At 41.0% G+C, this 14,050-nt stretch overlaps 2 protein-coding genes across 3 annotated transcripts; both read left to right on the top strand.

The window, feature by feature from the left end:
• The first annotated feature begins 1,049 nt into the window (after window positions 1-1,049).
• Window positions 1,050-6,292, top strand: zpld1a (zona pellucida-like domain containing 1a). Of its 2 annotated transcripts, none has more exons than XM_048238185.1 (11): window positions 1,050-1,101; window positions 1,503-1,616; window positions 1,724-1,944; window positions 2,381-2,562; window positions 2,830-2,902; window positions 3,457-3,554; window positions 3,928-4,008; window positions 4,167-4,338; window positions 4,455-4,557; window positions 5,042-5,071; window positions 5,554-6,292. In XM_048238185.1, exons 2-11 carry the CDS (start codon window positions 1,511-1,513, stop codon window positions 5,727-5,729), a joined length of 1,242 nt encoding a protein of 413 aa, XP_048094142.1. In that variant the 5' UTR covers window positions 1,050-1,101; window positions 1,503-1,510; the 3' UTR covers window positions 5,730-6,292. The 2 variants fall into 2 exon arrangements, with proteins under 2 accessions (XP_048094142.1, XP_048094141.1); XM_048238184.1 differs by having other exon boundaries at window positions 1,057-1,140.
• A 3,161-nt stretch (window positions 6,293-9,453) lies between these two features.
• On the top strand, window positions 9,454-13,440 carry si:ch211-103f14.3 (zona pellucida-like domain-containing protein 1). Its single transcript, XM_048238183.1, has 11 exons — window positions 9,454-9,485; window positions 9,612-9,734; window positions 10,001-10,221; window positions 10,506-10,690; window positions 10,899-10,971; window positions 11,103-11,200; window positions 11,286-11,369; window positions 11,499-11,667; window positions 11,895-12,012; window positions 12,261-12,281; window positions 12,456-13,440. Exons 1-11 carry the CDS (start codon window positions 9,467-9,469, stop codon window positions 12,605-12,607), a joined length of 1,263 nt encoding a protein of 420 aa, XP_048094140.1. The 5' UTR covers window positions 9,454-9,466; the 3' UTR covers window positions 12,608-13,440.
• Window positions 13,441-14,050: the final 610 nt, after the last annotated feature.

The following is a 14,050-nucleotide window of genomic DNA, read 5'->3' as shown; positions in this document are numbered from 1 at the left end:
TTCGTAACTTCCACTCACACTTACCATGAACAGTGGACAAGGATGCAGTGGATCTGCCCTTTCATCAACACTGGATATGATTGTCAGCGTTGCCTCCTAAAGGTAAGGCTGGATTAGGAAAATCAAACCAAAATCCAAAACCAAAAGTTATGATTTATGTCAAGCATAAACTGTTTGAGATATCTCTACCAACAAATTGAAAGCACTCTTTATGTCTATAGCACAACGGATGCGGACTAGAGTGTTTTAAGATACTATGGAAGCATAAATGTTATAGGCCTCAGGTAGAACTTTATGCAGATTATCATTAAACACAATGACTGTGGAGAATTGTAATAGGAATATACATTTTATTTGAATAACAAAGGCTGCGAGCTGGGGATATGTCAGAAGCTTTAACTAGTCTTTCATCCGTGTTCCTTATACCAGACTTTCCCATACATATGATTTTTGGTGGCGGTAACCCCATAAGAAGGTGAAGAGTGCTGTTTATGCCCCCTCTTCCTGTGGCCTGATAGACCAGGAGTCAAAATTGAGAGATCAGTGGCAGGACAGGTGGAAGGCTGGCGGCCTCAGCCATGGGAGGCCAGAGCGTGGACGTGCTGACGGAGCGGTAGGACACAAAGTGGCCAGTGGCAGCGGCCAGACGATCCTGGGCACGGCGGTTTGGCTCTGTGCTTGGGCTGGCAGGCAGAGAGAAAGGCCACCTCAGTCAGCGAGCGGGCCCACTCCAGAAACCGATGAAAAGATAATTCCCTCAGCGTGGACCTCATGCGGCGTCGAGCCGTTTGTGCGCGCTGACAGAGGCAGATCAAGCAGAAAGGATATGAGTGGGAAACTTCAAAACCTGCTCATGTTTCGGGGCCCGTGAAAGGATTTGTATAACACATTCAGGAATTGATGGACTTTCCCATGTTCCCCTGGACAGCCCTTTTTTGTTGACGTGTTCAAATAATGAATCTCTTATGTTTAATTTTTTTCTGCGCAGATCGGACCTATGTTTCTGGGTGTCTCACGGAGATGCGGCTCTCTCCAGTTGATCACATGCAGCAGTCCGGAGCACATGGAGTACCGCTGATTCGTTGGCTACCAGGGAACCGGGTGAGTCTCAAATGGAGGACCTAAGGACCTAGGCCAGCGGTAAGACAGAGGAGCCCAAGCACCGTAATGCAGAGGTGCTGCTGACAATTATAATATGAGGGATTAGATTGCATTAGTCTTATTTTGAAGAGTCTTACTTGTGAAGGCCTTCCAGTATTTTTAAACGTTTTTAATTCCACTTGTGTGAATACTTTTATTAACATTATTAAAATTATTAAGAATTATTTCATATGCTACTAGCAGAACATTATTTAATACAATTTACAGCACACTGTGCATCTTTGAATAGCTTATGATATTTATGAAGTGTCGAAAGAGGTTAGTTTCTTTATCACAGTTAAATCTGGTAATACATTCCTCAAGAGTCATTCATAATGCCTTGTCAACACTATTTCCATCAGGTGCTGAAATGGAACGAATATGTTTGAGTCTTTTGCTCATAAGTAAGGCACTTTCAGTCACAGCACAGTTCAATGGTTTCAACTGTGATGCCAACTTCCACAGTCGTTTCCCAGGTAAAACAGCTTTTGCTTTCTAAATCTATTCTAAGAGGTGTTGAGACACAGTGGAAACTACCACAAAACTATTTTCGCAAAGACACGCTTTTCTCTGCCCTCTGCAGCCGAGCGAGACATAAGCGTGTACTGCGGCGTGCAGACAATCACGCTGAAGATCAATTTCTGCCCCGTGCTCTTCTCGGGCTACACCGACACGGACCTGGCGCTGAACGGTCGCCATGGCGATGCCCACTGCCGAGGCTTCATCAACAACAACACCTTCCCAACGGTGGTGCTCTTCAGCATCAGTCTTAGTACGCTGGAGTCCTGTGGCAACTCTTTGGTGGTAGGAGGCTTTTTTCAAGCTGTGGGGCATTCAAATGCCCTTGATGACCTCTGAATTATCTCAGCTCATGTTGGACAGAACATCGCTTAGCTTTCCCCCAGAGAAGCAACTATAGTCACGAAGAGTGGAAGACTTTGTAAAGTTCTACTGATGTCGGGATTGGACTGGGGAAACCAAACAGTGTGCCTTTTAAGCTCTTTTCAGGATGTGGGGATTTGTGCTGTTTCTTTTACTGAGAGAGAAAGAGAGGGAATTGTATCTGTTTGGGTTGGATGATGGGGTTGGACACAGTGGTGATGCGGTGATAAAGGGATTAGTAGGGCGCAGGCACATTAGCTCAATGGTAAGGGATGAGGATGATGTTATCGAGGAATGCTGGAGCTTCGATTAGGTGGCCATTCATGGATGATGTCTCTCTCGTTCTGTGTCCTTGTAGGTCTCCTCAGCTCAGGGAGCGAATGCTTATGGGAACCTGTCCCTGGTGCAGATTGGCAATATTTCAGGGTACATCGACACACCTGACCCACCGACTATCATCAGCTATTTACCAGGGCTGCTGTACAAGTTCAGCTGCAGCTACCCTCTGGAGTATCTGGTGAACAACACACAGCTGGCCTCGTGAGTAGCTCTCTATGCTGAGTGCTGAAATGACCTGAAATTGCAACCAATTATCTAAAGAATGCATGTCTAACTGTGTTATATTCTCATCTACTAACAACAGGTAAAATATGAGAAATCAATAGCCTTTTAAACAAAACACTAGGTAATGGTCTTGTAAGTGTCCAACAGTCATGTCATGTATAAAATGATGCAGAGGATTGTATGATACAACATAGAATGATGAATGATGATTATTATAATGTTTGATGGTTCTTCTTTCTGAAGGTCAGCTGCAGCGATATCAGTGAAGGACAGCAATGGTACTTTTGTCAGCACTTTGAGTTTACTCCTCTACAATGTAAGTAAAGATAGTGAGAAGTCACTCTAATAAACTCGGACAGAACATCTACACAGCCCTTAAAGGTGTAGGTTTTTGAACATTCTAAGTTCCGCAACAATTGAAGGTTCTAAAATTCTATGTTGAATTCAATGAACCCAGATATTCTTTAGAATGTTAATTTCCCAACATTCCTCCTTTACTCCTTTAAGGGTTATCCCATATTATTATCACCGGGGGGAGGAGAAAGTTAACCGGTCACTCTCTGGCTAAGTTTAAGGCCTGAGTTTTCATCATCCTGCTTTCTCTTTTGTCTCTGAACCATCCTCTTGTTGCATGGTTTATATGTTTATAATGTTGCATATTACTCTAACAAGTGACAATGTAAATCTCTGACACAATTTTCTTCCTGTATTTATAATTCACTGGCTTCAACTTTGCTTCTGGATGATTGAAATAGAACTGTTTACAGAAATAGTCCTCTACCATAAACATAACAGTATCAAATGCACTTGTGAGGGAAGAAGTCAAGCATAGCGATGCTTGCTTATAACCTGTGAATGTTACCTTTCTAGGACTCGTCCTATGTGCAGCAGCTGGCCATACCCATGGCAGGCCTTACTTTAAAGACACGCGTGTTTGCCGCTGTAAGGGCAACCAATTTAGACAGAAGGTAAAAAAACATGATTTTCAAACAGTAGTCTAATCCTAAATTCACTAATAATTTAGGTTTTAAGATGAGATGTCTGCAGATATTGGAATATGGAAGTATATGGCAAGCACAAAACTTCTCAAAGCTGCTACAAGGCAGACAAAATCAAGATGCTCAGAAAATTAACATTTACCACATGCACATGGTGATAGTAAAAAAAAAATCCTCAGTTTAATGGGCATGGAGAAAATCATGAAGAACTCAATAGTGGCCTTGTTAGTGAACCGAGGCGCCAGTGCAGGGTAATAGTGGAGAAACTGTTAGCTTTGTGGTGGATGATCCCCATTCAAGTACTCCTGTTTTAATGACCCAAACCTGTGGCTTCCTCCCACAGATGGAATGTTCTGATGGATTACTGTTACACAACTCCCTCTGGGAACCCTAATGATGACTTGCGCTATGACCTGTTCTTTGGGTAATTCCGCATCATTTGAAAAGATCTGTCTGAAATCTCTTGGACCATCTTTGGACAATGAGCTTCTGTTTGTTCTTCCAATGTCTCTTTCTCTGTGTGTGTGTTTTGAATGTCCATCATATCTGGATTTCTTTGTGTGTCTTTTGCTTGGGAGACAGCTGTGACAAAGACCCACAGACAACTGTGTTTGAGAACGGCAAGAGTCAGATGGGGCGCTTCTCGTTCGAGGTCTTCCGTTTTGTCAAACACAAGAACCAGAAAATGTCAACAGTTTTCCTGCACTGTGTCACCAAGCTGTGTCGTGCCGATGACTGCCCGATGCTCATGCCGGTAATGTTTAGCAGCTGAAAGCAGCACTCCTTCATATTAGGAAAAAAACTGCTGCCATCTTGAAGGGATTTCACTGAGATTATTAACACTGAATACATCATATTCTCCTGAGCCAGATCTGCGGTAGGAAAAAGAGGCGAGATGTCTCTGAACAAGGTGAATCTAATGCAGCCTCTGGGAATGCAGTCATAACAGCTGGACCCATCATCACTCGGAGTGGTATGTTACACTTCAGGATTACTATGAACTTCCCACATGCTTAACATGATTCATATGAGCTTTTATCAAAGTCCTTATAGGCAAGTTCCTCCACTCGGCAGCCATATTGCAACGCTTTTTGGGCACTTATCGAGCATCTATTTTGGCAGAAATGCACGTGCGCAAGGCTTCATGACACCAATCTTGCTCCAGCGTCGAAATCACAACACATGATTGGCACAATGTATTCACAACACAACACATGATTGGCTCCATGTATTCACATGTCGACGTTTTGCCGCGGTAGGGGTGGGGTATGTGTAGACAACTGCCATATTGGCGTTACAAACTAACCCCATGCATTTCTATGAAGGATTTTTTGAGTGCTGTGTCTCCTCATTAGAAAGTCTCTGCTTTTACTGCTATAGCAATGTGAAATGAATAAACTTTTTAGTAGTTATGTAAACTATAGTGTGTAATAGCCTATGCTGTTCTTACTTTACAGAGGAAACTCCAATGAACAACTCTCAGCTTGGTAAGACCTGCTCTTTGACTCTTTGCACCTAAATTTGATATGAAATGTGAAATATTTAGTCTTTATTTCCTCTATCATGAAGCTTCCCGAACAGTGCTATAAACCTATACACATACACCATACACAATCCATTCACACATCTCATTTGTAACCTTAAGGATCAATGACATGCAGTAATTATTGACTCTGTCTATGAAGACTTTAAAGGTTCATACTCCAGAAACCTCAGGGATGATTATAGCAGGTTCATGACGATACTGTAGAAAGACATCAGGCGCATCTGAGCAGTATGAAATTGATGAAATTTTACGAATTTCATCACTATGCTCAGGATGTAATTCATCATATATCAGAACAGGATATATATGATACATTTTGTATATGTCAAAAATCAGTATGTTATAGAAAATGCATTTTCAAAACTGTTCATTTGCATTTTTGTGACTGCAATGTGACTGTGTTTGTGCTTCACTGTGTGACAGCCCAGTTAAACAGCCCTCTGCTGCGGCCCGACTCGGTGACCAGCGCTCTGATCTCGGGCATCGTCATCCTGGCTGTCATGAGCGCCTGCTTCTTCATTCTGTCCCTCACGCTGCTCAAAGGCAGGAAGCCTCCGCCCGCTGCACTGTCCGGCACCCGCAACCCTGCCTTCAACTGAGCATCTCAGTACCGAACCCGCTCCCACTCCTCTCCCAAGGGAATCTACACAGACCCCTATATGTACCACAACTATAATCTGTTTTATTAAATATATTTTATTTATAGAATAATGATAAATAAATAATATGTATAAAGGTAGGATTGTTTTGTATTGGAATATGGACGTAAACATAGAAACACAGCTTCTAATAACCTTGTTACAGTATATTTGTTATACTTTTGGTTTTGCTTAAATCCATGAAATCGATATATTTGTATTGTATTGCACACATTTGTAAGGTGGGCTAACTCATTCCAATGGGTACAATGTATTTCTAATTCAATACCTCAGCTATTCATTTGTCTGTTGCAGGGCACAGGAAGCACATTTGGTAGATGGTTAAGTAGTTCTCGCTTTTCATGGATTAGTCACCATAGAACTGTGATCAATTTTCTCAGAACTAATTATTTTAGATCTGCCTCATTTACTGCTTAAAGAGCTAGTTTCCTTATATATCTCAGTAGTTTGTATCTAACATTATGGGAAGTGTTGAAGTATTTCTTTTATTTTATTTTCCAATATAGTACTTTAAATATCTAATGTTATTTTTTGACTTCCACTAACTCATAATTGGCTGTATATATGAAAACAAACAGGCCAATTATTTTTAAGCTTATTCTTAGCCGTATGCTATACTATGCTATTTTATCACAATGTTGTTTTTATTGTATAAAATGCATCTACACATTGTAGTCTAAAGCTGCTTATTTTCAAAGTACCAAATTAATTTTATAGGTTTATACACATTCTAATGTATAGAGGAGAAGGCACACCCAAAACACACGTGCGCGCACACACACACACACACACACACACACACACACACACACACACACACGATCAACATGCCTACCTTCGCATTCTTACATATTATTTCCTGTGCATTACATTTTTTTTACAATAAAATGATTGGAATAAAGATGTTTTAACCAATTATTTCTACCAATTTTAATGCTTGAGGCAAGTTAACAATATAGATAAATTCCACAACATGAAATATTAGAAAAGTATATCAGTGACAGCTTGAATGCATGAAAATGAACACATGTCTCGGTGACCCTTAAAAGCGTGTAATCTTCAATTCTCAGGGGAGGTCAGAGAGCCAAGAACAGTGACTTATAGTCTTGCTGCTGTATCTGTGTCAACCGTTGTTTTCAAACATGTGTGTGTGTGGGTGTGTGTGTGTGCATGTGCGTGTAAGGACAATGCCTGGGCCTGGAATGTTTATTTCCACGAAGTGCACGAGGGTCTCTTCTGCAGGGTGGAGAGACTCATTTTGATACCACATGGCTGTCCACTCTCCATTCTTCCCTGGAACCTGAGAGTGCGGACCAACAAAGACAGCTGAAGGATGACACAGTTGACTTAAATAACAGAGCTCCTGCAGTGGGCCACACCAACAAACAGGACACTATTTATTACCCAAAATGCCATACTCCTGTTTTAGCAACCTAGGCTGCCTTGTGTTTGGTGTGGTTAAGGCAAACACACGATCATTCCCTGTATTCTTTTTTCCCCCCTTTTTATGTAAACGTTACAGTATCAGATATTATTAGGACATCCTCCCAGTACCCTAAGACAGTGGTTCTTAAACTTTTTGTCTGGTAACCCCCTAAAAACCAAGTCTCGCAACCCCTTTCTCTCCAACTGGCAAAATCTGGTTGCAATTTGGAAAATGTTGCGAGATAGACATTGGAAGCAGAGGCAGAAAATGTCTTCTCTCATAGTTAGACTATGTCAATACCAAAGGCATTCATGTCAATGGCAGCTGCTGACAATATAATTCATTATTTTCCAAAGTATAACTAGCACTTATCCAATGTATAACTGGCGCTCCTGTAGCAAGACTGCAGAGTGTTCTGTCAGTGGTAAGCTGACATACAGCATCATTGCAAGAGGTACCGGTAGAGATTTGAGTTTGCGTAAACAGAGCATCCACTTTCAAAGGAACATTATAATGGAAACACTGTGAATTGTAAACCTACATCTAGGGCTTTAGCCCAGTTGTTAAACATGTTGGTCTAAAAACCTTTATAAACATTTCTTTAATTCAGACAAATCATTTCACGACCCCCTCCTATATTGGTGGTCCTGACCCTCAGTTTAATAACCACTGCACTAAGAGAGGCTGGTAAAAGTTACATTCCTCAAGGTATCAACCACAGAGAAGTGGGTGTTATAATGAGATAATATAAAAATGTTTAGAAAAAATGCAGGTAAATGCTGATACTGCCCCCATCACTCTCCAAAGAGCAGACTGAAAACTGAAATGTAATGTTTGTGCCAAAAGAGAAACCAGTTGGATGTTTACTGTACCTAACACACCAAGCTGCCAGCAGAATGGAATGGAGGGCATCCTCCTGGGGGACTAACCCTCTTATCAGCGCTCAAAAGGAAGGCCCAGCGAGATCCAAGACCTCCATTCATCCCTGTGTGCCTGAGCGGCCACTGTTTTCCTTGGTTTCGCCCCAAGAGAAAGGCAAACAAATGCTTCCAGGTCATTAGTGGAGGGATTCTGTGTTATCTCAACAGAGATATCTCTGATCCTCCATGATACTCACTAGACATTCTTTTGGCACACTTGCAACCACAGTCAAGGGTGTGGGCACTCACCGTTCGCAGTGTTCAGTCCGAGGGGCGGGATAATCGGTTGTCTTTCAAATTCCCTTTGCACGCAATAGGACAGCGCTATGAGTCCCATGCGTTTCCCACCAGCGGAGCTAGTTGGCTAGTTCAAACTTTTGCCAACTCAATAAAAGCTTAACTCGTTTCACACTGTTCACCAACAGCAACATTATCTTATTTGTTTTCAAGTAGCAGGGAATTCAAGCCAAACCGTTGCAACTCTGCCATCAATCATTATGTTAAGCCTGCCTAACGACTCTATACACGATTTGATTGGCCTGGAAGAAGTTTAATTTTTCGAGCTCACAAGCCAACGGAGAGTTGCTAGACTAGCCCTGGCAGAAAATGTAATTTGCTGCCGCTAGGGTGCGTCTAGATTTCTAGGCTATAAATATGGTATATCTGTGTGGGTATAGATCTACAAACCATTTAAAATGAACCACAAATATATAAATATACAGTATTTAAAAATAAATATTTTTGTCTATGGTAGATTTGAGAGGACAATGTAACCTTTTGATGTGTCTATATACTTTGAAAAAGTGTTTTTTGCAGGACCTTTGTTAAGGATGTCAGATTGCCAACTTAAATAATTAGCTGGGTTCAAATCACAGCACAATAGTTGTCTTTATTGAGGTCCAAATATTACATTGGCCAATAATACATTGGGTCCATTTTCATTCTCATTGAATGGTGATGATTAATCCCTGCATCCCAGCGGTTCCCAGGATCACCTGTGGGTCATCATAAAACCTCCGGGTTATTGTGGGATGATAAACTAGCCTATCTATCACAAAAACGCTAGCACAGCACACAAGGCACAAAGAAACAAGGCTCTTTGTCTCTATGTTGTGTTTGGAGAAAGTGTGTTCAGGTTTCAGTCTCTGCCTTAAGGCAATGTCCATGGCACCAAGTTCACAAAAGGAATATCCTATACAATGGCGTAAGGGAGGACACACCAAAGCACCCTGACCTTAATATTGTCCAATAGTAACCCAGGGCATACCCTTTAAAAGCACCTCATAAGTTGCCCATACATCCAAAAATCTGAGGATAAACCTGTGGTCAGAATGGAGTGTCACAGACGAGGTGCGTACCGGTTGGAGGTTTTTGGACTTCCCTAAAGTGACCCCACACAGGACGGCAGAGCAGCTTGGCTACTTGGCCACCATTCAGGACCTTCTCAACTGATTTGTCTTTATGTTTTCTATTTAGATCCAAGTTCAGTGAGAGAAAGAAAAATGGACCTCCTTTTCCTTTGCCTCTTCGTTTTGATGATCAGCAGCAGCAGTAGCCAGTTAACAAAATCTGGGTGCGGTGCAAATTACAGACGTCCAGGTATAGTTATGTTTCCACAAAATCAACATCAACAGATAGTTTTATTTGCATAACTATGTAAAAACGACATAGCCAATAATACTGTTGAATTTCTCAGAAGTGAAAAATTATTGAATGTAATTAGGCCTAAGTGAAAACATGGCAAATACACTCCATTTTCTTACTAAGATCAGGTCTTTCAGATGGATTATAACATTACGTTTTGGACTTGGTACTCTGAAATGTATTTTTGTACTCAATGCTTTCCATCTCTCCCCCTTTGCCAGAATACACCGACATTTCAGTGGACTGTGGCACAACGTACATCAGCCTGTCTATCCTGGCTTGCCCTGTGGCCTACACGGGGTACAACGAGTCCCTACTCATTCTCAACCACATTGATTACGACCCCTCATGCCAAGGCACCCTGGATGAGAGTGTCACTCCTCCTGTCGTAAGATTCACCTTCCCCATCAACTCCACCACGGCCTGTGGAAGCATCTTCAGGGTAAGAGATTTTCCACAGACATCTATGTTGGACACATCCCAAACTGAGATATACTATACTGACAAAAAAAGTGATGTGATCCCATGTTTTTGCTTCCAGAATTACATAGAATTATGAAACACGTTCTTTAAATATATACATCTATAAATAATTCTTAATTCAGTGCCTTAGAATTGTATACAACATGATGGAATACTTTTATACATGGCCCGATAGGCAACCCATTATATTACTGTTTCATAAAACAATTCGAAGTTTCAATTTTTGTTTGATATTCCTCTAAGACCACCAGCACCGCAGGCACGGGAGTCTTTTCAGACTTCTCCAACATTCAGACGGTCAACGTTAGCGGTGTGGTCCGCTCACACGATGTCACCACCGGCACGGTAACCTACAATGCTGAGCTGAAGTATTTTTACTCTTGTGCCTATCCTTTGGAGTACTTCATCAACAATACCAAGATTGACGTGTAAGCTGTGTTTTCACTACTATGATTCAAGATATCTATGTAACATAACACCACATGTTAGATTTTGCATTTCAAAATGAAGAGAGAGCCAATGCATGCTTCCCACTATTATCGTTTTGTTCTTTATTGTTGTCACACTCTCCTGCTAAAGCTTTTTGGAATGTGAATTTTACTAGAAAATTAAAGGGTCATTATTCACTTATCCCAGGTCATCATCATCCATTGCTGTGAAGGATAACAATGGCAGTTTCATCAGCACCTTGAACCTGGAGCTATTCAGTGTAAGAAATATAGAATATAGAGCTTAACCCAGAGAAGCAGCAGCATACTGCTGATGGCATGTGAGCATTGCATTATAACTGCACAGTATATGACCTTGTCACTGAAACAACTGGTTGAATTTTTTTTCCAGGATGTAAACTATACCAAACGACTTGTTATCCCAAATGCGGGAATTGAACTGAGGACAGATATTTATGTCCAAGTCAAGGCCACCAATTTGACCTCCCAGTAAGACTCCCTTCTTCCCAGCTTTGCTTTCATTTCACTGATGCTGGAGTCAGCTGTATTATTAATAATGCCCCTTTCTCAATAGGTACCATGTGCTCCTGGATCGATGCTATGCGTCAATTTCTCCCCAGCCTACAAACTCCACCTTTTTTAACCTCTTTGTTTCAGTGTAAGTATCAATTGAATGCCGTGTGGATATGAAGATGTCACGCAGATTTCCTTTTCATATCATAAGATGACAAAAAACAGACAAACTTCACTAAAAGGTAAATTGGTTTATTTTGTTTGACTTTTAAAGTTGCTCCAGAGACCAGATGACCACGATGGTGGAAAATGGAGACAGCCAGCATGCCAGGTTCTACTTCCCTGCCTTTCGTTTCATAGAGCAGCAGAACCAGACCATCTCCACCTACTATCTCCACTGCATCACACGACTCTGTGAGCAGAGCACCTGCGGCCAATTCAAGGTAAACCCGAGAACAGGTTTGGTGTTGTGCTGGAAGCGGCAACCCACCGACCACATACTGGCCCAAATGACCACAGAGATCCTGGTTCAGTACCGGCTGGTGGTCATTTCCCCCATCTCTCACTCCCAACTGCCCTAATCACATAAAGGCAAAAAAGCCCGCCCAAAAATGCCCACTTACTGAGCAGCTGTGATCAGCAGTACTCATGCTAGTCTCTCAAACCACAGAGCTGTCCTGGATCAGGCAAGAGGAAAAGAGACACTTTATCCCAAGCTACCCTTCAGGAGGGTGTGACTGACTATACAACCATCTCATCTCCAGCAATCAAAACCAAAGCTGACTCCAGTAAGTGCTTAGTGTACTTGTAAAGGAAGAATCTGTCAGTAAAATATGTTAGTAGATCATTACTCATAGTGCTACGCATGAATAAACAGGTTCTCTTTGGATAATTGCCTAATTTTATTAGGTTCATATATGATGTTTCTTTACCATGATACTACCTATTCAATGGCAATCATACTTAATAATTGAACTGCAGATCAATAATGTATACAATCCAAATTAAATGACATTATCTTCTTTTCATTTTTCAGTGGTATCATCGAAAGAAGAAGGTAAACAGTGTGTCAGTGGTTGTCTTACTGTTATGACTGTCTGTGTACTATTGTAACTCAATCTCAAGATCTCTCAGAAAAGCAACTATTAGTTTATGTTACTGTGTTACTGCAATACACAAATTAGTGAGATTTGTGCGATTTAACAGTCATCTCATCTGCTTCCTCTGACAGAGCTCACCAGCAGTAAACATGGTTCCAACTCTTCTGTGGGTCTGGGAGTTGCAGTGGGCGTTCTGGCTGCAGCTTGTGTTGTTGTCATTGGTATGGCAGCCTTCTTCTACAAGAGACTGCGCCCTGGCTCAAACAAGTTGTTCCAGAGTTAAGGTCAGACTGGGCAGTTCTCCTAGTTGCTGTGACCGGGATGAAAGGTCCCCACGGTTTGGCTATGAAGAGTTTCCGAGCCAGAGGAGACACAGTCGAGCTAACTTACTGCTTAAGGCTATTTCACATTGTCTTTGACAATAAGATTGAGGTATTGGGGAATTAGTGTTGTTAGTTGTAGATTCCTGCACATGCAACATACAGTATCTGTGGATATAAATCAGTCATACTGAACAGTAGGAGTGGTATTGAATTTTATTTGTTGACAGGGTAGCCAACTTCCTACCCTTCCACCGAGTATATTGTGAAGGGGGCACATTTGGAAAGTTTCTTTGATCCAAAATAACATTTCCAATGAAATGGCACCAATTTTAACATGCTTTTGTTAATCACATTAAAAAAAGCAAATGTTAGCGCAAGCAAAAACAACGACTGCTGATTTTGAAAGTGAGTTTGAATGTTTTGGAAGTTGTATTCAGTGGCCAGTGTGCAATGCTGAAAGTGTTAATTGTGCTATTTATTAAAGTTCATTATGTTTTACCTCACTTACCCATATTATTTTTTCATCACATCATTTAAACATTTTGGTCATTCTACAATACCACATACCCCCTTTAGAAATACAACATGCAATCTGAAAAACATACATAAACGGCAGTGCCTATGGTATGTTTACTGTATGTACAATATGGCATTGATTGTTTGGCAGTCTTTAAATAATATTATTGTACCAGCTTTTCTGAAACTGTTTTACCTTCAATGAGAAGGATTTCTAAATGCCAGCTGTTTCTATCTTATTCCAACCTCATGTGCAAGCATCAACATTAAAGGCTGAAGGTGCCCAATCATCATCATCTGTATCTGAATCATTTCTACATAATCTGCATTTGCTTTGTGACTAAGTTTTGGATATGGAAACATATTGTATGGAGTATTGTATGGAAGAGAAGTTTCAGTTTCCACCTGAACTGTACATTTTCCATAGATCAATGTCATGGTCGCTTCTCGAAATTCCCCATTTAAACATGCCAAAGGGTTCCATTTCAGTGACACTCGAGTCACCGTTTGTTTGTTTTGTTAAAAAGGGGGTCACTGAAAAATCTTAACATAGCACAAAATTGTAGGCTACTTGACATTTAACCTAGTGTCGGCTTACTAAAGGAACATATGAATGACCTCAAAAGTACACAAACAATGAAGCAAAAACATAATAGCTTTTACATGAGGAAATGGGATACCAATGTGTCAAGAAATGTCTAATATGAAGCATCAACAATCTCGCAAAACATCAAATTTCATTTTAGAGGGAAATAAATGTAAAACCTTTTTCCTAGGTTTCCTAACCTTTTTCCTTCCCTTTTCCTTTTTATAACGGGCAATGATGTAGACCTACAGATAAAACAACAAAGGGTCTCCTCAGTATCTTCATGTAATATGTACAGAAA

The sequence above is a fragment of the Alosa alosa genome, chromosome 2 (assembly GCF_017589495.1).
Source record: "Alosa alosa isolate M-15738 ecotype Scorff River chromosome 2, AALO_Geno_1.1, whole genome shotgun sequence".
Classification (NCBI taxonomy): domain Eukaryota; kingdom Metazoa; phylum Chordata; class Actinopteri; order Clupeiformes; family Clupeidae; genus Alosa; species Alosa alosa.
This window is presented reverse-complemented; position numbering and strand designations above follow the sequence as displayed.

Excerpts from the sequence above, each read along its gene's own strand:
- zpld1a (XM_048238185.1), top strand. The coding sequence starts at position 1,511 with ATGGAACGAATATGTTTGAGTCTTTTGCTCATAAGTAAGGCACTTTCA. Across the intron at positions 1,617-1,723 it reads CTTCCACAGTCGTTTCCCAG|CCGAGCGAGACATAAGCGTG; the intron begins GTAAAACAGCTT and ends TGCCCTCTGCAG. Across the intron at positions 4,558-5,041 it reads ACCCATCATCACTCGGAGTG|AGGAAACTCCAATGAACAAC; the intron begins GTATGTTACACT and ends CTTACTTTACAG.
- si:ch211-103f14.3 (XM_048238183.1), top strand. Across the intron at positions 10,972-11,102 it reads TGAACCTGGAGCTATTCAGT|GATGTAAACTATACCAAACG; the intron begins GTAAGAAATATA and ends TTTTTTTTCCAG. Across the intron at positions 11,201-11,285 it reads GCCACCAATTTGACCTCCCA|GTACCATGTGCTCCTGGATC; the intron begins GTAAGACTCCCT and ends CTTTCTCAATAG.